Source organism: Pongo abelii, chromosome 9, assembly GCF_028885655.2.
Source record: "Pongo abelii isolate AG06213 chromosome 9, NHGRI_mPonAbe1-v2.0_pri, whole genome shotgun sequence".
Lineage (NCBI taxonomy): Eukaryota > Metazoa > Chordata > Mammalia > Primates > Hominidae > Pongo > Pongo abelii.
In genome coordinates this window covers 611,465-634,611 of record NC_071994.2, presented here as the reverse complement: position 1 = coordinate 634,611, position 23,147 = coordinate 611,465, and the positions used below count along the sequence as shown (strand labels likewise).

Here is a 23,147-nt window from a genome sequence, read left to right as displayed (position 1 = left end):
CTGCACTCCAGCCTGGGTGACACAGCGAGACTCCGTCTCCAAAAAAAAAAAAAAAAAAAAAAAAAAAAGCCAGGCTTTGTGGCATGTTCCTGTAATCCCAGCTACTAGGGAAGCTGAGGCAGGAGGATTGCTTGAACCTGGGGGGCGGAGGTTGCAGTGAGCCAAGATTGCACTACTGCACTCCAGCCTGGGCAACAGAGCGAGACTCCACCTCAAAAAAAAAAAAAAAAGAAAGAAAGAAGAAAGTGGAACAAAATGAGCTGTGGAAAATGGTCCTATGGTTTCTCATAAACTTAAGCATGTACTTACCATGGGAACTGGCAGTTCCACTCCTCAATAAAAAGTTATCCACAAGAAGATTGGCACACAGATCTTCATAGTGGCTTTATTGACAAAAGGTCCAAACTGGAAACAACCCAAATGTCCATCAGCAGGAGAATGGGCCAAACTGCAGCCCTTCCACAAAGTGGAGCACTACCCACCATAGAAAGGGAGCACTGCCTACCATACAAAGGGGAGCAGCCCCTCCACAAAGGAGAGCACTACCCACTATACAAAGGGATCACTGCCCACTATACAAAGTGGAGCACTACCCACCAAAGGGAGCACTACGCACCATACAAAAAGGGAACAGCCCCTCCACAAAGGGAGCACTGCCCACCATACAAAGGGAGCATCACCCACTATACAAAGGGGAGCAGCCTCTCCACAAAGTGGAGCACTGCCCACCATACAAAGGGATTCAGCCTCTCCACAAAGGGGACCATTGGCCACTATACAAAGGGATGGCCCCCAAGGGATGTGGTGAGTGAAAGAAGGCCCACATACACACAGAGTGTGGCAGCTCACACCTGCATTCCCAGTGCTTTGGAGGCCAAGGTGTCAGAGGTGTTTGAACCAGAGCAAATCCATCTTGAATAGAGGTGGGGTAAAATGAGTCTGAGACATGCTGGGCTGCATTCCCAGGAGGTCAGGCATTCTTAGTCATTGGATGAGATAGGAAGTCAGCACAAGATACAGGTCACAAAGACCTTGCTGATAAAACAGGTCATGATAAAGAAGTCTAACCCTACCAAAACCAAGATGGTGATGAAAGTGACCTCTGGTCGGCCGGGCATGGTGGCTCACGCCTGTAATCCCAGCTCTTTGGGAGGCCAAGGCAGGCGGATCACGAGGTCAGGAGATCGAGACCATTCTGGCTAATACGGTGAAACCCTGTCGCTACTAAAAATACAAAAAATTAGCCAGGCGAGGTGGCAGGCGCCTGTAGTCCCAGCTACTGGGGAGGCTGAGGCAGGAGAATGGCGTGAACCCAGGAGGCGGAGCTTGCAGTGAGCCCAGATCACGCCACTGCATTCCAGCCTGGGCAACAGAGCAAGACTCCATCTCGGAAAAAAAAGAAAAAAAAAATGACCTCTGGTCGTCCTCACTGCTCATTATGAGCTAATGATAATGCATTAGCATGCTAAGAGACACTCCCACCAGGGCCATGAGAGTTTACAAATGCCATGGCAATGTCAGAAAGTTACTCTATATAATCTAAAAGAGGAGGAACCCTCAGTTCTGGGAACTACCCACCCCTTTCCTGGAAAACTCATGAATAATCCACCCCTTGTTTAGCATATAATCAAGAAAGAACCCTAAGTATGCTCAGTAGAACAGCCCATGCCCCAGGCCCCTGCTCTGCCTATGGAGTAGACATCTTTCAGTTTCTTTACTTCTCTGATAAACTTTTCTATTTATTCTTTTTTTTTTTTTTTTGAGATGGAGTCTTGTTCTTGTTGTTCAGGCTGGAGTGCAATGGTATGATCTCGGCTCCCCTCAACCTCCACCTCCTGGGTTCAGGTGATTCTCCTGCCTCAGCCTCCCAAGTACCTGGGACTGCAGGCACACACCACAACACCTGGTTGATTTTTGTGTTTTTAGTAGAGACGAGGTTTCACCATGTTAGCCAAACTGGTCTCGAACTCCTGATCTTAGGTGATCCACCCGCCTCAGCCTCCCAAAGTGCTGGGATTACAGGCGTGAGCTACCGCGCCTGGCCTGATAAACTTGTTTTCACATTATGGACTCGCCTTGAATTCTTTTTTTTTTTTTGGTTTGAGATGGAGTTTCGCTCCTGTTGCCCAGGCTGGAGTGCAATGGCGCGATCTCAGCTCACCACAACTTCTGCCTCCCAGGTTCAAGCGATTCTCCTGCCTCAGCCTCTCAAGTAGCTGGGATTACAGGCATGCACCACTACACTCAGCTAATTTTGTATTTTTAGTAGAGACGGGGTTTCCCCATGTTGGTCAGGCTGGTCTCGAACTCTCGACCTCAGGCAATCTGCCCACTTTGGCCTCCCAAAGTGCTGAGATTACGGGTATAAGTCACCAAGCACCGAGGTGGGCGGATCACGAGGTCAGGAGTTTGAGACCAGCCTGACCAACATGGTGAAACCCCATCTGTACTAAAAATACAAAAATTAGCTGGGCATGGTGACGGGCACCTGTAATCTCAGCTATTTGGAAAGCTGAGGCAGGAGAATCACTTGAACCTGGGAGGCAGAGGTTGGAGTGAGCTGTGATCGAGCCACTGCACTCCAGCCCTAGGTGACACAGCCAGACTCCCATCTCAAAAAAAAAAAAAAAAAAGAATAAAAAAAGGAGGGGAATACTTACATAGGCTATAACACGGATGAACCTTGAGGATATTACGCTGAGTGAAACAAGCCAGTCCCGAAAGGACAAGCACCGTGCGATTCAGTCATCTGAGGTCCAGAGAGTGGTCCCATAGAGGCAGAAAGCAGAATGGTGGGTGCCAGGGACTGAAGGAGGGAAATGGGGAGTGGGTGTTTTATGAGGACAGAGTTTCAGTTTTGCAAAATGAGAAAGTTCTGGAGATGGTAGTGATGATGGCTGTACAACATTATGAGTATACTTAATCCTGTGATATTCTGATAAATTAGATAATGGATATAGACAGAGTGACAGATATAGATAGATTAGAATGACATAGATACATAGGCAGGTAGATTGATACACAGAGATAGGTAGATATAGATAGATACAGATTAGATAGATCAATCAATCCATGTATCGATAGACTTGTATATATAGCTTTTACAGACAAGGTCTCACTATGTTGCCCTGGCTGGTCTTGAAATCCCGAGCTCAGCCGGGCAGGGCAGCTCATGTCTGTAATCCCAGCACTTTGGGAAGCTGAGGAGGGCGGATCACCTGAGGTCAGGAGTTCAAGACCAGCCTGGCTAACATGATGAAATTCCGTCTCTACCAAAATACAAAATTAGCCAGGCGTGGTGGCAGGCGCCTGTAATCCCAGCTACTCAGGAGGCTGAGGCAGGAGAATCGCTTGAACCCGGGAGGCAGAGGTTGCAGTGAGCCAAGATTGCACCACTGTACTCCAGCCTGGGCGATAGAGCAAGACTCCATCTCAAAAAAAAAATCCTGAGCTTAAGTGATCCTCCCGCCTCAGCCTCCTAAAGTGCTGGGATTAAGGTGTGAGCCAGCACACCCAGCCCCACAGAGGTTTTCATGCAGGGTTCCTGCCTCCTACCTCCCACAGCTCTTGTTACAGTCTCTTGTTATAATGTTGAGGCGCTTTAAGCCTTTAGAAGCAAAATTTCTCTCTGCCCTCCTGTCTCTGGCTCCTCTTTCTCCCATAGAGGCCAGAACCACTTTTCCCCAAAGCCAGCCAAAAAACCTAAAAATAGGCCGGTTGCAGTGGCTCATTCCTGTAATCCCAACACTTTGGGAGGCCGAGGCGGGCGGATCACCTGAGGTCAGGAGTTCAAGACCAGCCTGGCTAACATGGCGAAACCCCGTCTCTACTAAAAATACAAAAAAATTAGCTGGGCACAGTGGCTCACACCTGTAATCCCAGCTACTTGAGAGGCTGAGGCAGGAGAATCGTTTGAACCCGGCAGGCGCAGGTTGCAGTGAGCTAAGATCACACCACTGCACTCCAGCCTGGGCAACAGAGCAAGACTCTGTCTCAAAAAGAAAAAACAAACAAACAAACAAAAAACTAAAAATAGGACTCTAACCTCCCCTCGCTTGTCTTGGAGATGACCATAAATAAGTTCTCTGATCTACCTTGTCTGACTGTGGGTCACAAGACCCCCATTTCAGAAGGGGCCCTGCCCCACACCCTGGGAGGAAGGAACGCCGCACAGAGAGGCCGGGAAGAATCTGCACAGACAGGCCCTGCTGGGTTTAGATCACACCCTTTTGGTCCAGTCCCATTTGTACACGGCTGTCAATCATGCCTATCCAATGAAGTCTCCACAAAAGGCCCAGGAGGACAGGGTTTGGGGAACGTCCGGATAACTGAACACATGGGGCCGACAGGAAGGTGAACAGGAACTCCTCTGCTTGCCGGGAGGGTGGAGCACCCCAACTCCACGGCGACGGAAGCTCCTGCTCTCGGGGCCCTTCCAGACCCCACCTTCTGCGTTTCTTCATCGGGCTGTCTTTCTATGCTTTTAAATATTCTTTGTGATAAGTCGGTAGACGTGTTTCCCTGAGTTCTGTGAGCCTCTCTAGCAAATTAATCAAGCCCAAAGAGGGCAGTGGTGGGAACCCCAATTTAACGCCATTTGGTGACACCTTCCAGAGGCCTGGACTCACGACTGGTGGGAAGTGTGGAGCAGTCTTGTGGGACTGAGCCCCCAGCCTGTGGATCTGGGGCCAACTGTAGGTAGACAGCCTCAGAAGCGAACTGATTACAGGTAGACAGCCTCAGAAGCGAACTGAAAGGGAGAACACCCAGCCGGTGCCTGTGGCAAAGCTGACGGCTTGCTCGGTGTGCAGGAAAAACGGAGCTGGCTGCTTGCTGGGTGTGCGGGGAGAAACAGAAGTTCTCTGTGCTGATTATTGCTGTGCAGTGAGACCAGAGGGAACACGGTTTGAGTTTTTCCACTTTCTCAATGCCACTGAACTGTACAATTAAAATGATTAAGATGGTAAATTTTCTTTTTTTTTTTTTTTTAATTGTCCTTGTTCTTGACAGCCAGTTTTGGGGGAAAAAAAAAAGAATGGAGCCGGGTGCAGTGACTCATGCCTATAATCCCAGCGCTTTGGGAGGTGGAGGCTGGGAAGATCCCTTGAACCCAGGAGGTCGAGGCTGCAGTGAACCCCAATTGCCCCACTGCACTCCAGCTTGGGCAACAGAGCGAGACGCTGTCTCAAAACACAACAGGCCGGGCGCGGTGGCTCCCGCCTGTAATCCCAGCACTTTGGGAGGTCGAGGCGGGAGGATCACGAGGTCAGGAGATCGAGACCATCCTGGCCAACATGGTGAACCCCGTCTCTACTAAAAATACAAAAAAAAATTATCCGGGCGTGGTGGCGGCGCCTGTAGTCCCAGCCACTCGGGAGGCTGAGGCAGGAGAATGGCGTGAACCCGGGAGGCGGAGCTTGTAGTGAGCGGAAATGGTGCCACTGCACTCCAGCCTGGGTGACAGAGCGAGACTCCGCCTCAAAAAACAAAACAAAACAAAACTAAACAAAAAACAATAATGGACCATTGAGCTGTGGAACATACCAGGAAACTTACCCAGGAAGATGAGGTTGTGAGTGACTTATTTTGGGAACTTCCTGAAAGTCGTTGCCTAGGACCTGTGAGTGGACAGCACAGCTGGGCTCACAGTCTCCAGACTCACTCCAAACCCTTCTTATGTCCATCAGTCCTGAACCAATTCCGTCTCAAACATGCCCAATCCTAACGAAGACTCACCTGAAGCCACACCCCAAAACCTTCCACACGCCTACCCCGGCCCTCCTTTCCCCTCAGCCCCCGTGAAGACCCTCAGGCGGGGTTCCGGCGCCAGCAGTGGCGCCCACTCCGACCCCGTGAAGACCCTCAGGCGGGGTTCCGGCTCCAGCAATGGCGCCCACTCCGCCCCCCGTGAAGACCCTCAGGCGGGGTTCCGGCTCCGGCAATGGCGCCCACTCCGATCCCGTTTAGACCCTCAGGCGGGGTTCCGGCTCCAGCAGTGGCGCCCACTCCGACCCTGTGAAGACCCTCAGGCGGGGTTCCGGCTCCAGCAATGGCGCCCACTCCGACCCCGTGAAGACCCTCAGGCGGGGTTCCGGCTCCAGCAATGGCGCCCACTCAGCCCCCGTGAAGACCCTCAGGCGGGGTTCCGGCTCCAGCAGTGGCGCCCACTCAGATCCCGTGAAGACCCTCAGGCGGGGTTCCGGCTCCAGCAGTGGCGCCCACTCAGATCCCGTTTAGACCCTCAGGAGGGATTCCGGCTCCAGCAGTGGCGCCCACTCCGACCCCCGTGAAGACCCTCAGGCGGGGTTCCGGCTCCAGCAATGGCGCCCACTCAGCCCCCGTGAAGACCCTCAGGCGGGGTTCCGGCTCCAGCAGTGGCGCCCAGTCAGATCCCGTGAAGACCCTCAGGCGGGGTTCCGGCTCCAGCAATGGCGCCCACTCAGCCCCCGTGAAGACCCTCAGGCGGGGTTCCGGCTCCAGCAGTGGCGCCCACTCAGATCCCGTTTAGGCCCTCGGGCGGGGTTCCGGCTCCAGCAGTGGCGCCCACTCAGATCCCGTTTAGACCCTCGGGCGGGGTTCCGGCGCCAGCAGTGGCGCCCACTCAGATCCTGTGAAGACCCTCGGGCGGGGTTCCGGCTCCAGCAATGGCGCCCACTCCGACCCCGTTTAGACCCTCAGGCGGGGTTCCGGCTCCAGCAGTGGCGCCCACTCCGCCCCCGTGAAGACCCTCAGGAGGGATTCCGGCTCCGGCAATGGCGCCCACTCAGCCCCTGTGAAGACCCTCGGGCGGGGTTCCGGCGCCAGCAGTGGCGCCCACTCCGATCCCGTGAAGACCCTCGGGCGGGGTTCCGGCGCCAGCAGTGGCGCCCACTCAGATCCCGTGAAGACCCTCAGGCGGGGTTCCGGCTCCAGCAGTGGCGCCCACTCCGATCCCGTGAAGACCCTCGGGCGGGGTTCCGGCTCCAGCAGTGGCGCCCACTCAGCCCCCGTGAAGACCCTCAGGCGGGGTTCCGGCTCCAGCAGTGGCGCCCACTCAGCCCCCGTGAAGACCCTCGGGCGGGGTTCCGGCTCCAGCAGTGGCGCCCACTCAGATCCCCGTGAAGACCCTCGGGCGGGGTTCCGGCTCCAGCAGTGGCGCCCACTCAGATCCTGTGAAGACCCTCGGGCGGGGTTCCGGCTCCAGCAGTGGCGCCCACTCAGCCCCCGTGAAGACCCTCAGGCGGGGTTCCGGCTCCAGCAGTGGCGCCCACTCAGATCCCGTGAAGACCCTCGGGCGGGGTTCCGGCTCCAGCAGTGGCGCCCAGTCAGATCCCGTGAAGACCCTCAGGCGGGGTTCCGGCTCCAGCAGTGGCGCCCAGTCAGATCCCGTGAAGACCCTCGGGCGGGGTTCCGGCTCCAGCAGTGGCGCCCACTCAGCCCCCGTGAAGACCCTCAGGCGGGGTTCCGGCGCCAGCAGTGGCGCCCACTCCGACCCCGTGAAGACCCTCAGGCGGGGTTCCGGCTCCAGCAATGGCGCCCACTCCGCCCCCCGTGAAGACCCTCAGGCGGGGTTCCGGCTCCGGCAATGGCGCCCACTCCGATCCCGTTTAGACCCTCAGGCGGGGTTCCGGCTCCAGCAGTGGCGCCCACTCCGACCCTGTGAAGACCCTCAGGCGGGGTTCCGGCTCCAGCAATGGCGCCCACTCCGACCCCGTGAAGACCCTCAGGCGGGGTTCCGGCTCCAGCAATGGCGCCCACTCAGCCCCCGTGAAGACCCTCAGGCGGGGTTCCGGCTCCAGCAGTGGCGCCCACTCAGATCCCGTGAAGACCCTCAGGCGGGGTTCCGGCTCCAGCAGTGGCGCCCACTCAGATCCCGTTTAGACCCTCAGGAGGGATTCCGGCTCCAGCAGTGGCGCCCACTCCGACCCCCGTGAAGACCCTCAGGCGGGGTTCCGGCTCCAGCAATGGCGCCCACTCAGCCCCCGTGAAGACCCTCAGGCGGGGTTCCGGCTCCAGCAGTGGCGCCCACTCAGATCCCGTTTAGACCCTCAGGAGGGATTCCGGCTCCAGCAGTGGCGCCCAGTCAGATCCCGTGAAGACCCTCAGGCGGGGTTCCGGCTCCAGCAATGGCGCCCACTCAGCCCCCGTGAAGACCCTCAGGCGGGGTTCCGGCTCCAGCAGTGGCGCCCACTCAGATCCCGTTTAGGCCCTCGGGCGGGGTTCCGGCTCCAGCAGTGGCGCCCACTCAGATCCCGTTTAGACCCTCGGGCGGGGTTCCGGCGCCAGCAGTGGCGCCCACTCAGCCCCTGTGAAGACCCTCGGGCGGGGTTCCGGCGCCAGCAGTGGCGCCCACTCAGATCCTGTGAAGACCCTCGGGCGGGGTTCCGGCTCCAGCAATGGCGCCCACTCCGACCCCGTTTAGACCCTCAGGCGGGGTTCCGGCTCCAGCAGTGGCGCCCACTCCGCCCCCGTGAAGACCCTCAGGAGGGATTCCGGCTCCGGCAATGGCGCCCACTCAGCCCCTGTGAAGACCCTCGGGCGGGGTTCCGGCGCCAGCAGTGGCGCCCACTCCGATCCCGTGAAGACCCTCGGGCGGGGTTCCGGCGCCAGCAGTGGCGCCCACTCAGCCCCCGTGAAGACCCTCAGGAGGGATTCCGGCTCCGGCAATGGCGCCCACTCAGCCCCTGTGAAGACCCTCGGGCGGGGTTCCGGCGCCAGCAGTGGCGCCCACTCCGATCCCGTGAAGACCCTCGGGCGGGGTTCCGGCGCCAGCAGTGGCGCCCACTCAGATCCCGTGAAGACCCTCAGGCGGGGTTCCGGCTCCAGCAGTGGCGCCCACTCCGATCCCGTGAAGACCCTCGGGCGGGGTTCCGGCTCCAGCAGTGGCGCCCACTCAGCCCCCGTGAAGACCCTCAGGCGGGGTTCCGGCTCCAGCAGTGGCGCCCACTCAGCCCCCGTGAAGACCCTCGGGCGGGGTTCCGGCTCCAGCAGTGGCGCCCACTCCGACCCCGTGAAGACCCTCGGGCGGGGTTCCGGCTCCAGCAGTGGCGCCCACTCAGATCCCCGTGAAGACCCTCGGGCGGGGTTCCGGCTCCAGCAGTGGCGCCCACTCCGCCCCTGTGAAGACCCTCGGGCGGGGTTCCGGCTCCAGCAGTGGCGCCCACTCAGATCCCCGTGAAGACCCTCGGGCGGGGTTCCGGCTCCAGCAGTGGCGCCCACTCCGCCCCTGTGAAGACCCTCGGGCGGGGTTCCGGCTCCAGCAGTGGCGCCCACTCAGCCCCCGTGAAGACCCTCGGGCGGGGTTCCGGCTCCAGCAGTGGCGCCCACTCAGATCCCCGTGAAGACCCTCGGGCGGGGTTCCGGCTCCAGCAGTGGCGCCCACTCAGATCCTGTGAAGACCCTCGGGCGGGGTTCCGGCTCCAGCAGTGGCGCCCACTCAGCCCCCGTGAAGACCCTCAGGCGGGGTTCCGGCTCCAGCAGTGGCGCCCACTCAGATCCCGTGAAGACCCTCGGGCGGGGTTCCGGCTCCAGCAGTGGCGCCCAGTCAGATCCCGTGAAGACCCTCGGGCGGGGTTCCGGCTCCAGCAGTGGCGCCCACTCAGACCCCGTGAAGACCCTCAGGCGGGGTTCCGGCTCCAGCAATGGCGCCCACTCAGCCCCTGTGAAGACCCTCAGGCGGGGTTCCGGCTCCAGCAATCGCGTCCACTTGGCTGTGTTAACGACCTGTGGCTTCGTGGCTGTCCTGGGACCTAGCGCTTTCACACTTAAAGAGCGTATTTCTATAAATAGTTACACATTTTTTTTGAGACAGGGTCTCGCTGGGTTGCCTAGGTTGTAGTGCAGTGGTGTGATCATGGCAACCTCCATCTCCTGCACTTAAGTGATCCTCCTGCCTCAGCCTCCCAAGTAGCTGAGACTACAGGCACGTGCTACCGTGCCCAGCTAATTTTTGCGTTTTTTTTGTTTTTTTTTCTAGACGGAGTCTCGCTCTGTCACCAAAGCTGGAATGCAGTGCCGCAATCTTGGCTCACTGCAACCTCCGTGCCTCGGGTTCAAGAGATTCTCCTGCCTCAGCTTCCCAGGTAGCTGGGATTACAGGTGCCTGCCACCACTCCTGGATAATTTTTGTATTTTAGCAGAGACGGCTTTTCACCATGCTGCCCAGGCTGGTTTCAAACTCCTGAGCTCAAGTAATGCATCTGCCTCAGCCTCCCAAAGTGCTGGGATTGCAGGTGTGAGCCACTGCACCTGGCCTAGTACATCTTTGTTAAACAAAAAATCTAGTGAGCAGAATGGCACTGGTATCCACGTTTGCAAAATCTCTGTCATGCTTGGGTTGCTAGCAGCTCTCTCATGCCGGGGTTCCTAGCAATGCCAAAGTGCTGGGATTGCAGGTGTGAGCCACTGCACCTGGCCTAGTACATCTTTGTTAAACAAAAAATCTAGTGAGCAGAGTGGCATTGGTATCCACGTTTGCAAAATCTCCATCATGCCGGTTTCTTAGGCCCAGGGGTCCTCCTCCCAGGGCCTGCCTAGGCCTCTGGGAATCATTGTTCTAGGTGAAGTATGTGAGGAAAATCTGGCTTCATCCAGATTTGTAGTCGGAACAGGGAAGGGCACCCTGATAGCCTTTCTGGATCATTGTGGACCTTCTGTGACTGGCTCTTAGGCCCGTGAGTGATGCTGGAATGTCCTGCCTTGGTCATGGGGTTTCCCAGACCCCCAAGTGCTGACCCCTCCAGTTTCAATAAGGAACATGCACGCTCCCTAACTGAGCCTATCAGAAGGAGCTTCAGGGCTGGGCACAGTGGCTCACGCCTATAATCCCAGCACTTTGGGAGGCTGAGGCAGGCAGATCATGAGGTCCCAGCTATGAGGTCAGGTCACTGCACTCCAGCCTGGGTGACAGAGCGAGACTCCGTCTCAAAAAAAAAAAAAAAAAAAAAGAGCTTCAGGTGGTGGAGCAGCCTTGCCTATGGTGGCAGTTTCCAAAACTCTAATGTTTACTGGAAAATGCAGATTTATCACGGCAGCGAAGACAGTCCATTGTTTTCACTTTATTCATCTTGGAGACAATGACTACCCACGTCTCGACACAAGAGGTTCTTTCAAGTAACGTGGGGAAGCTGGCCAGGTCAGTCACGGCTGGGACATGGCTCCCAGCTCTTCCCGGGCAGCCCCAACACCTGGGCAGCAGGCGCCCGGGATGCCGGATGCTTACGCTTCTGGGCCAGGTGAGACTGCATCAAATCAGTGACGTTTGCTGGTCCACCCAGGGCATCCCCATGAGTGTGTGTGTCGGGGAAGAAGGGGGGCTGCCCATATTCGAGCAAAGGTGAGTGCGGTTGAGAAGGCAGGCTTCTGTGTTTCACGGGGCTGCCATGGCAAACGCCGCACACTGGATGATGTGGACGACAGACGCGTCTCCTCTTTTGGTTCTAGAGGCTGGAGTCTGAGATGCAGGCGTGGCCAGGGTTGGTTCCTTCCAGGCTGTGTGGGAATCTCTGCTCCCGGCCTCTCCAGGCTTCTGTGGGAGCTGCCGCTCCGTGTTGCTCCTTGGCACGTAGAAACCTCCTCCTCCGCTGGTGATCACCCCGATCATGACTGTGTCCACGTTTCCCCTTTTTATTTGTTATTTTGTTTTAATTTTTTTTTGCCCAGGCTGGAGTGCAGTGGTGGGATCTTGGCTCACTGCAACCTCCACCTCCCAGGTTCAAGCGATTCTCCTGTCTCAGCCTCCCGAGTAGCTGGGACTACAGGCGCCCGCCACCACGCCCAGCTAATTTTTGTATTTTTAGTAGAGATTGGGTTTCACCATGTTGGCCAGGATGGTCTTGAACTCTTGACCTCAAGTGATCTTCCCACCTCAGCCTCCCAAAGTGCTGGGATTACAGGTGTGAGCCACCTCGCCCGCCCTCCCCTTTTTATGTATTAGGGCCACCGTACTCCAGCATGGCCTCATCTTAATTATATCTGCGGTGACCCAAATAGGGCAACAGTCTAAGGTGCTGGGACAAGGACTGAAATATGAATTTCGGAAGGACATAATTCAACCCAGAGCACCCTTTTTTTTGAGACAGTGTCTTGCTCTGTCACCCAGGCTGGAGTTGCGGTGGCACCATCACAGCTCATTGCAGCCTTGAACTCCTGGGCTCAAACAATTCTCTCGAATCAGCCTCCTAAGTAGCTGGGACCACAGATGCACATCACCACACCTGGCTAATTTTTACATTTCTTTCTTTTTTTTTTTTTTTTTTGAGATGGAGTCTTACTCTGTTGCCCAGGCTGGAGTGCAGTGGCGCGATCTCGGCTCACTGCAAGCTCTGCCTCCCGGGTTCACGCCATTCTCCTGCCTCGGCCTCCCGAGTAGCTGGGACTACAGGCGCCCACCACCAGGCCAGGCTAATTTTTTGTATTTTTTGTAGAGACGGAGTTTCACTGTATTAGCCAGGATGGTCTCGAGCTCCTGACCTCGTGGTCCGCCCGCCTCGGCCTCCCAAAGTGCTGGGATTACAGGTTTGAGCCACTGCGCCTGGCCAATTTTTAAATTTTTAGTAGAGACAGGGTCTCGCTATGTTGCCCAGGCTAATCTCAAATTCCTGGGCTCAAACAATCCACCTGCTTCAGCCTCCCAAAGCACTGGGATTACAGATGTGAGCCACATGCCTGGCCTGCTTCTCAGTCTTGCTATAAAAGCAGTGTAGAGGGCCGGGCATGGTGGCTCACGCCTGTAATCCCAGCATTTTGGGAGGCCAAGGTGGGCAGATCACCTGAGGTCAGGAGTTCAAGATCAGCCTGACCAAGATGGAGAAATCCCGTTTCTACTAAAAATACAAAACTAGCCAGGCGTGGTGGCAAGTGCCTGTAATCCCAGCTACTCGGGAGGCTGAGGCAGGAGAATCGCTTGACCCAGGAGACGGAGGTTGCAGTGAGCCGAGATCACGCCACTGCACTCCAGCCTGGGCAACAAGAGCGAAACTCCGTCTCAAACAAACAAACAAACAAACACCGTCTAGAGCTCACAATGCTCTGAAAGGGTCTTAGGTCTCCCAGAGACTGTCCTTGGTGTCTGCTGTGCTTGCCAGTCAGCGTCCCATCCAAGTGGCCTTCGGTGAATGCAAGTCTTTTAAAAAAATGTTTTCATTAAAATTTTTTTTTTTTTTTTTTGGCTGGGTGCAGTGGCTCACGCCTGTAATCGCAGCACTTTGGGAGGCCAAGGCAGGTTGATCATGAGGTCAGGAGATTGAGACCATTCTAGCTAACATAGTGAAACCCTGTCTCTACTAAAAGTACAAAAAATTATCCGGACATGGTAGCACCCGCTTGTAGTCTCAGCAACTTGGGAGGCTGAGGTAGGAGAATCAATTGAACCTGGGAGGCGGAGGTTGCAGTGAGCCGAGACTGCGCCGCTGCACTCCAGCCTGGGTGACAGAGCAAAATTCTATTTAAAAAAAAAAAAAAAAAGAAATTTTTTTTTTGAGACAGGATCTCACTCTGTCACCCAGGCTGGAGTGCAGTGGTGCCATCTCAGCTCACTGCAACCTCCGCCTCCCAGGCTCGAGGGATCCTCCCCACTCAGCCTCCCGAGTAGCACAGGCAGTGAGACCACAGGCACTCACCAGCACGCCTGGCTAATTTAATAATTTTTTTTCTTTTCTTTTTTTTGAGACAGAGTCTCTCTCTGTTGCCCAGGCTGGAGTGCAGTGGCGCGATCTCTGCTGACTGCAACCTCCACCTCCCAAGTTCAATCGATTCTCGTGCTTCAGCCTCCTGAGTAGCTGGGACTACAGGTGCCCACAACCATGCCCGGCTAATTTTTTGTACTTTTAGTAGAGACGAGGTTTCACCGTGTTAGCCAGGATAGTCTCAATCTCCTGACCTCGTGATCTGCCCACCTTGGCCTCCCAAAGTGCTGGGATTACAGGTGTGAGCCACCGCGCCCGGCCTAATAATTTTTTTTTGTAGAGACAGGGTCTAGCCATTTGCCCAGGCTGGTCTCGAACCCCTGGGCTCAAGCTATCCTTTGCCTTGGCCTCCCAAGGTGCTGGGATTACAGGTGTGAGCTACTGCGCCTGGCTGCAAGTCTTTAATTTTGCCAAAATCAAATTCATTGACTCCTTTTTTTAAATTTTCATAATTTTATTTTTGAAACAGAGTTTTGCTCTTTTGCTCTTTTGCTGGAGTGAAGTGGCATGATTTTGGTTCACTGCAACCTCTGCCCCCTGGGTTCAAGTGAGTCTCCTGCCTCAACCTCCCGAGTAGCTGGGATTACAGGCACGCGCCACCATGCCCGGCTAATTTTTGTATTTTTAGTAGAGATGGGGTTTCACCAGGTTGGCCAGGCTAGTCTTAAACTCCTGACCTCAGGTGATCCACCTGCCTCGGCCTTCCAAAGTGCTGGGATTACAGGCGTGAGCTGCCGCGCCTGGCATCCGCTGCTTTTGAAGTTTTGTACAGAAAATTCTTCTTCCGCTTTGTCACATGGATATCCTGGTATCTTCTGTGAACTCGGTCATTTTGCCTCTCATGACGTCTAGTACTGCTGGGGCTGGTTCAGCTTTGTGGGGTTAGTGGGGGGTCCCTGTTGTGTTTCTCCACACATTTTCCCAGCACCACTCTCACCACCTTCCCGGGTAACGGGTGCCCCGGGCTGGGACTGTGGCATCCCCACAGGTGTGAGGAACATCTTACCGCACGTGCTGCTGTGTCAACCTCTTGGGAAATCAACTGTTTTGTGATTTTTTTTTTTTTTTTTTTTTTAAAGAGACAGCCCTTTCTAAATGGCATGGGAAGCCCCTATTGGGTCCTGCGGGGCCTGACTGGGCATGGGCGGACAGGGCCAGCTGTGGGGGAGGACAGAAGGGGAGCAAGCGCCACAAAGACATGCTTGTCCTGAGACAGACAGGCCTTGTTGGTGGAGATATTTGCTTGTGGCTACTGGCGGCCCCACTGGCAGCTCAGGTCACCCACCCTGAGGTCTGAGGTTCAAAGCCCCGCCCTCCCTCCTCACCCAGTGTGGACTCTCCCACATCCATGGCCAGACCCTCGGCAACCCCGGCCCCACCGGGGCCAGCACCAGCAGACCCTCCTTCTTTCTATGGACCTGCCTGATGGGGAGGTGGGTAGGGAGGCCGGGGAGGGGATGAGTGGTTAAGGACACGTTGGAACTGAGAGAGATTGCATGTTAACCCCAGCCCCTGCCCCAAACTCGGGCCTCGAGCAGGTGACCTGGCCCCTCTACAGGTCATTCTCATCCACGCCTACCTCATGGGGCTGCCGCTGGGGCCTCCAGAGGCCGCAGGCAGCACTCAAAACACCACAGGCCCCCAACAGTGATGCCCTCAGGGCAGGAAAGGGGGCAATCCTCACCCCTGGGGCGGGCGGCCAGAGGGGACACAGAGAGCCGGCCCACCCGATGCTGGGTAACCCTGTGCCCATCACCAGGCCGGTGGGGTCGGTGGTCCCATCTGCTCTTGAGGGGGTCTCAGGACGTGGCAGGAAGCCCCTTGGAAGAAACGGGAGGTAATTTCTGGAAGCCCAGAGGTCTGAGCAGACAGCTGGGGCCAAGGTGCCTCAGACTCAGGGCTCCTGGGGTGGGAGCCTGCTTGGGGCCTAGGGCTGGGATCTGGGGGTTGGAGTCTGGGGGTCTGGCTTCCTGGGGCCTCCTCAGCTGTGCAGGAGGCAGAGTGGGGCACAGCAGGTGGGGGGGCTCTAAATGGGGCTGGGGGAGGTGGGCAGAGAGGGGGCTGAGGAAGCAGGTGTAGATCTGAGGCCCTCAGGAGCTGAGCAGCCCAGCCTGGAGGCTGCATATGAAGCCCAGACCATCCTGGTGGAGGCAGGGCCCTGTTGCTGGGGGTGGTCGGGGAGTGGGCAGCCTCCCTCACTTCCAAGGCCTGGCATCCTGGGGCCCACAGAGGCCCCTTTTGGAGCAGATGTAGCCCTGGTGCCTATCCCTGTCCTGAGGTGGTGGCTCAGCAGGCAGCGGGAGCTGCAGGTTGCAGGGAGGAGGGCCGGTGCTCCCATCCCTCCCCTTTTCCTCTTGGGCCTGTCTCTCTCTCTGCAGGGTCCCTCTGACAGGGTGGGGGGGCCTCTTCCGGGGGCCTGGAGGAGCGGTGGTGGCCATCAAGCCTGGGTCGTGGCTCAGAGGGCACCAGACACTCCCTGCTGCCCCGACCGGACACTGTGGTTAAGAATTGGCCCAGTGTGGCCTGAGCTGAGTCAGGGCTTCTGTGGCCTGGTGTCCAGGCCTGGCTGGGTGGTGGACCAGGCAAGGGACACGCCCCCCCCAGCCCAGCCCCACAGTCGCCCCTGCCCAGGCCAAGACCCCAGGACTGCCTCCCCGGATGCTCCGCACCAGGGTTGGGTTCACGGCTGCTATGGGGACACGTGGGTTGTGGGTTGCCCCCTGCCACCAATCCAGGGCGAGGACACCCCTAGCGGCCACCCACGGCAGCACATGGAGCGGCCGGCAGAGGGCACCAAAGGCCCTTCCAAGGGTGCGGCTCAGGTGGACGCCAGATGGGCGGTCAGGTGCCCCTCCCAGGCAGGGCGCTGAGTGTGGCCTGCTCCCCCTTCTTGGGAACCCCCGTCAGCCTGGGCTAAGATCTCCAAATCCAGTTTCGGCCTTGCCCTCTGACTCATGGCCCTCCTGGGGCCTGCCGACCGTCTGGCTGAGCTGGCTCTGTCCCCACCGCTCCCACTAGGGTTGTGCCCAGCGAAAGCCGGGCTTGGGTGACACACTTTGGGCCTTCTGGTCGCCGGGCCTGGGAGGGCCACAGGAAGAGAAGTGGGCAGGGTCCCCTCTGGGCTCAGGGGCAGAGCAGCCTGGCGGCCGGCCGGCCCTCTGCCTGGCAGTGCTTAGAAAAGGTGCAGTTTCCGGGGGCTCCAGGACCCACTTCCGCTCCCAGGGAACTGAGACACACGGCTCCTGGGAGACTTAACTGGTTTAATTGCTTAGCCCTGATGCCTCAGCCACCTCTTATCTGTAGGGTGAGACTCAAGTCCAGGCACCAAAACACACCGGCACCCCCAACACCATGCGAGGATCAGTGGCCTGAAACTTGGCTGGAGAAAGCTCCAGTCCTGTGCCTGTGAGGGTGGGCGCCGGGAGTGTCTGAAGCCGGCACGGTGTCCCCTGCGTCGTTGGCCCTTGCAGGTCAAGTGTGTGTCGTCCCCCCACTTTCCCCTGAATGGCAGCCATGGCCTCCTGCTGGAGCCCCTCCCAGGCCCCCCTCAGGGAGCAGAACCCTGCGTATGTGCGGGGATCAGCCCCGCCAGCCTGGAGCTCCAGCCCACCCTGGGGTGTGGATGGATGTAGAAGTGGGTGGGGATAGGGGAGCATCACAGGGGCCAGGACTCCCCAGGTGAGGGGAGGACAGAGAAAGAGGCCCCAGCCCCAGGGAGTTCTGTGGCTTCAGAAGAAGGTGGACAAGGGGCTGGTACCACCAGGCAGCAGGTTTGGCTGAGATTGGTCTTGGTGTGGGCTGGGCCTTGGGTACTGCTGGGCCTAAGGATGGGCCTTGTGCCTCTAGACAGGGGCAGGGACCCCTAGCCAGCACCACACCCCCTCCGTGTCCTTGGTACAAAATACATACACATATAAAAATAATACTCCATGCATTGCGGGTGGGCTTCCCCTCCGCAGGCCCCCGCCCAAGGCAGCTGGGCCTAGCTGTCCTCCCCCCTCCTCTGATTCATGGAATGAAACTTGTTCATGAGTTCTTCCAGCTCCGACCCACTTTGCTGCTTCTAGGGAGGAGAAATGGGGGCATCCTCAGCCGGGGGTCCCACGGGTCTGGGTGCCGGCCTCCCCCCTGCTCTGCGACCCCAGGAACCGGCGTGGGCGGGGAGGGCGCAGAGGCAGGAGGGGCGTGGCGCCGGAGCGCAGGCGGGCTCACCTCCAGGAAGGCCTTCTGCACGGTGAGCTGGCTGTACACGCGGACGCCCTCCTCGCCGCACACCTTCTTCAGCTCCTCCTTGTTGAGGGAGAAGAGCTGCGGCCCGGTGAGGATGCCCAGGTTCTCCACGATCCTGGGGCGGGGGGCGGGTGGGCGTCAGGGCCGCGCTGTGGACGAGGCTGCCTGGCCCCCGCCCCGACCGCTGCGCACCTTCGGCCGCGCCTCCCACCCCTCGCCCGGGCCCCAGCTCATCCCCCGCCCCCGCTCACCGCGGGCTGAAGGCCTTGGCTTCCAGCCAGGCGCGGACCTCGTCCGGGCCCGACTCGTAGGTGAGCGGCTGGCTCACGGGCTGGCTGCGCTCCACGCGGAAGTGCCTCTGTGGCTGCGCCCTGATGTTGCTGATTTTCCGGATGAGCTCGTCGTTGACCTCGTCCATGTGCTGCATGAGCTCTGAGGGGGCGCGCGACTCAGGCCCGCCGCTGCCTTGCCCCTGCTCCCGCCGCTGCCTTGACCCTGACCCCGCCCCCGGCCCAGGGACCCCCCCACACTTCCTCCCCCAGTTGGCCCTGGGCCCGGGACCCCCGCCTCGAAGCAGCAGCTCTCACCGTCTTTGTTCCCCGGGAAGCTTGGGGGCAGCTTGTGGGTCGGGCTGGCGGGGCCCCAGTACTTCTGACCGGCCTGCGGGGGCGGGGGGCGATCAGGCTCCCCACGCCCTGCCCCCGCCTCCCAGCACCTGCCCGGGACACCCGCCCACCACCACCACCAATACCCCTACAGCCCCGGCCTGCGGACCAGCCCTTCCCTTCTGCCCAGGGAGCCCTGCACCTGCCCCAGCCTCTCCCGCCGCGGGGCTGGCCTTGGGGCGGGGCTAGGCGCAGGCGGGGCTGCTCCAGGAGGCTGGGGGCTGCGACCCCAGGGACCCCCGCGGGCTCACCTGCTCGAAGGGGGCGCCGGCGTCCTCGGGCCGCGCCTCGCCTAGGATGTTACAGGGCACGTACCCAGCCTGGCCGCTGCGGCTGCGCAGCTTCCACCACTGCCGGCCGTCCTCCAGCACCTGCGGGGCGCGCCGTCAGCCCCTCCCCACACCCAGCCTCTGCGGGGCTGGGACCACCAGCTGGCGCCGCTTTACAGAGGTCGGGGAGCGCCCTAGGGTCTCCTGGAGCCCCGCTTCGCTCCATCCTCTCCGCACCCGTTTCCACCCCTCCAACCCTCGCTGGGCTGCTCCTCCCCCACCCTGCCTCAGGGAGTCTGGGAGACCCTTTTTTTCTCTGAGACAGGGTCTCACTCTGCCGCCCAGGCTGGAATGCAGTGGGGCAATCACTGCCCACTGCAGTCTCGACCTCCTGGGTTCAGGCGATACCCCCACCTCAGCCTCCGGAGTAGCTGGGACCACAGGTGCACACCACCACATCCAGCTAATTTTTATGTTTTTTGTAGAGACGGGGTTTCGAGGTGTTGCCCAGGCTTGTCTCGAACTCGTGGGCTAAAGGGATCCTCCCGCCTTGGCTTCCCAGTGCTGCGGTTACAGGCGTGAGCCGCGGAGCCAGGCTGTGGATGTGGCCCACTCCCCCCTAGCTTGCTCCACTTTCTGTCCCCCAGTGGGTGGCCTGGATTCCGGCTGGCAGATGCAGCCAGTGCAGATGTGGGGGCTCCTGGGTGGGTGTGAATGACAGGCCCCCGCTGGGTCCACGTGGTGCAGATGCTCCCCCCAGCCTGGCACAGGGGTCCCTGCACGCCTTTGGGGATCCCCAAGATGGGAAGGCCCCTCCAACAGGCTGGGGATCCCGATCACAGTCCAAGGGCGGGGACCCTGGAGAAAGGGGCCGGCAGCCGTGCCCCGTCCTGGCATCACCCAGCCTGGCCCTAGACCGCTCCCATCTCCCCTGGTAGCCCCTCCCTTGAAGCCCTGCCCTGTTTCCCCCTCTTGGACCCCCTCCTCCAGCCCCTCACCTCTAGGACCTCATCCTTGAGCACCGATAGCTCGTTGGCATTTCGGGCTGTGAAGTCGTACAGGATCTTGACGTACTTGGCCATGGCTGGTGTTGGCTGGTAGCCCCTGTGAGGAACAGGAGGGGCTGAGGCCCAGGCTGGTGGGGGTCTCCTCTGAGACCTGGGAAGTGGCTGGGGGGCAGCAGCTTCCCAGGTGCACGACTGGCTGCCTCTTTTCTGCTCTCGAGGTCACCGTGGAGAGAGGCTGCAGGCAGCGTCAGCCGGGAATGGAAACTGTGACAGCCCCAGAGCTTTGGGGCCCTGCATGGAGGCGGGGCAGGCAGGAGGTGGGCGTGGCGCAGGGGCCTGTGGTACAGCAAGGCTGGCCCATCCCAGGCCACCTCAGGGGTCTCCAGTCTGGCACCCCAGGGGAACCAGAGCCAGGGGCGTTCCTGGGAAACGCCAGGGTCACAGCTCCCCCCAGCTGGCCAATGAGGGCCAGCATGTCTTCAGAGCCATGGCCCCTCTGAGGACTGAACACAGCCCAAATGGTCCAGTGGAGGAAGGGTCTCAAGCTCCTCTCTGTGGGGTGGGACCTGCACCTCAAAAGTGCGTGGGGGCTGGCCCTGGCTGAGGGGTCCTGGCTTTGGCATGTAGCAGGCCTGTGGCTGTCACCTGGCCAGGCGGTCCGTCCTGGTCAGTGTGGCCCTGGTCATCAGGGCAGCTCCCGTGTCCAGGTGCTCAGGGAAATGAAGGGGCCATGAACTGTCAGGACAGGGCCAGGGTGGACAGACCAGGAGCTGAAGTCAAAGGGTGGAAATGTTTTTAAGTGTGGTCCTAGGCCAGGGACTACGGGAGCCAGGCTGACACTGTGGGCAAGGGGAGGCCATGCTTGCTTAGAAGATGGATTTCTGGCCCCCCTTTCCCACAAAATTGAATCCTGGGGTGTGGCAGGGTCAGGGGCTTCCCATGCAGATCCTGGACCAGGAATGAGCACAGAAGGGAAGAGGGGAGGCAAGGAAAGACGGGACTCCCCTAGTGCCATGGGCTTGTTCTTTGTCCTGCTTGGAAACGGTTGGGGCTGGGGGTGGGGGGAGGGGAGAGGCTTCAGTAGCCCAGAACCCCAGTCTCCTCTTTTGGCTCTACCAGAGGTTGGGTCTGAATCAGTCCCAACAGCCCCAACAGGATGACAGTGTTTGGTGAAACCACTCAAGTTCAGTGGTTTAGTAGTTTCTAACCTTGGTTCTAAAACATACATGTGGATGCACAGAAAGAGCTGATATATTAGGGTAGAGAATTTGTGCACGAGTTTTGAAATGTTTCCTTTAATTATATAGCATGCAATTGAAAACCGCTTCAAATCTGGAAAAGTATTTTAAACCACTTGAACAATGCACTTGCCACCACCTGATGGCAGCGTACTCATATGTTTTTAGAGACTGTAGGTTCTGAAGGATTTCACTTTCATGCTCCCTCACTTTGAGGGGGGCTTACCTGTGAGTATGTGGGGAGCTGACTGGTGGTAGGGCATCCCCTGGGGGGGTGGGCTCTGAAGTGGGGCTGTGCTTCTGGGAGTTTCGTATGGACTGTCGGCTCACTGGACTCACCTGTGGGGAAGGTGGGCGGCCTGAGTTAGACATGGGGCGGGGCTGGGTAAGGAGGGCAGGGGCAGGCTGGGTCCCAGGACGAGGGGGCATAAGACAGGGGCTGGGCTAATGTCCTGTGACTGACGCACCACTGAGGGTGATGGAGCCTGATGCCCGGTGATGCCAGCATGGGCTGCCTCTCTTGGCAGGGGCTAGGGGCAGCTGAGCTGCGGCTAAAGGGGCGGTGGGTGGAGGTGGGCTGGGGAGGGGAGCTCTGGGGAGGGGTGGGTGTCGGGGCCGGGGAGGGGAGCTCTGGGGAGGGGTGGGTGTCGGGGCCGGGGAGGGGAGCTCTGGGGAGGGGTGGGTGTCGGGGCCGGGGAGGGGAGCTCTGGGGAGGGGTGGGTGTCGGGGCCGGGGAGGGGAGCTCTGGTGAGGGGTGGGTGTCTGGCTTGGGGAGGGGAGCTCTGGTGAGGGGTGGTGTTGGGGCTGGGGTGGGGATGGGGGCTGCTGGTGCTCTCACCTCCTCGATGGGGGCAGACGCCAGCCCCTCCACTTCCCAGGGGGCTTCCTGCAGCACATCCATGGGAGGCTCCCAGCCGCTGTGGAACTTGGGCACGTACAGGGGTACCTGCGGCTCCCACGGCCACTCGGAGCTGGGGTGAGAGGTCCTGAAGTCAGCCCTGCCTCTCCAGAACTGGCCCACCCAGAACTCCCTTGCTGGCCCCCATGCAGTGCTGGCCCCCTGTGAAGCCCCGGCACCGCTCCGCCCTGCCCTACCGGGGCCGCATCCAGCTCTCTCCCAATGACTCCCACAGCGACATCTCCTTAGGGACCAGGTGGCCGCGCAGGAAGTCCACGGCATCTCGGGAGAGCAGTGGGCAGGAGACGGAGCGTGCGATGTCTGGGCCACCGCAGGTGTTGACAATCTGGGGCACAGTGAGGTTCAGAGGGGACTGAGGCCCACAGACCCTGGCCCAGCACCCCCGTAGCTCCACAGGCTGGCCCTCGGGAAGAGACTTTGGACCCCAGGGAGAGTGGCCACACAGCGTGAACCGGGCTGCCCAAGGCGGGCACTTGCTGCCCCAACCCTGACCCCGGGGCGATGCTCCAGAGGCCTCTGGGCCCCCACCCTGCGTGCCCCTGCCGCCCGGCCCCAGGCACCAGGTCCAGAGGCCCGAAGAGGAAGTGCACGAGCTCCGCGGCGCTGGGGTTCTGGATGTGCTTCTGCAGCTTTGCCTGGGGGTGGGAACAAGTGAGCAGGGGCCGGGGCGGGGCCTCCACCCTCCCCTCATCACAGATGGTGGGGCGGGGCTGGGGCCACCAGACTCACCAGCAAGTTAATCGCCAGCTTGGTTTTCTGGAAGCAGTCAATGAACTCGCCCTCAGAGGGGGGCCGTGCCCGCAGTGTGAGGACGCCCTCTGGCATGGGAGGCACCGTGTGAGCCGGGCTGGCCCTGGTCTCCCCAGCCCCTGCGTCTTCTGTCCCATGCAGCCCATCTGTGTGGGCTGGACCTTCCCCCACCTCCATGAGTAGCCCCCATGGATGTCCCTGGCCCCGTCCCCATCCCCGTCCCCTGCACCTGCTGGCCCCATCCCCGTCCCCTGCACCTGCTGGCGCCTTCTTGCCCTTCTTCTTCCCCTTCTTCCGCTGGTTCAGCTGCTTGAAAGCCTCAGCCGCCTTCTGCAGCCGGGCCACAAACCACTCAATGTCGTCCAGGGCGCAGTTGAGGATTTGCTGGGGTCAGAGGGGGTCAGG

The 23,147-nt window shown here is 59.3% G+C and overlaps 1 protein-coding gene across 10 annotated transcripts in view; it reads right to left on the bottom strand.

Annotated features, from left to right (window-relative positions):
- Positions 1–16,907: 16,907 nt before the first annotated feature.
- The window catches only part of EPS8L2 (EPS8 signaling adaptor L2), a 22,605-nt gene continuing 16,365 nt past the window's right edge, over positions 16,908–23,147 (bottom strand). For 5 of the 10 annotated variants that reach the window (XM_063727874.1, XM_024254453.3, XM_063727876.1 and 2 more), the window contains 12 exons: positions 23,000–23,126; positions 22,722–22,810; positions 22,553–22,627; positions 22,169–22,317; positions 21,912–22,044; positions 21,300–21,412; positions 19,827–19,932; positions 18,811–18,930; positions 18,482–18,554; positions 18,146–18,326; positions 17,877–18,009; positions 16,908–17,727 (listed from right to left, as the gene is read on the bottom strand). In XM_063727874.1, coding sequence (XP_063583944.1) covers positions 17,647–17,727; positions 17,877–18,009; positions 18,146–18,326; positions 18,482–18,554; positions 18,811–18,930; positions 19,827–19,932; positions 21,300–21,412; positions 21,912–22,044; positions 22,169–22,317; positions 22,553–22,627; positions 22,722–22,810; positions 23,000–23,126 — 1,380 coding nt within the window. In that variant the 3' untranslated portion in view covers positions 16,908–17,646. 10 annotated transcript variants of the gene reach the window in all.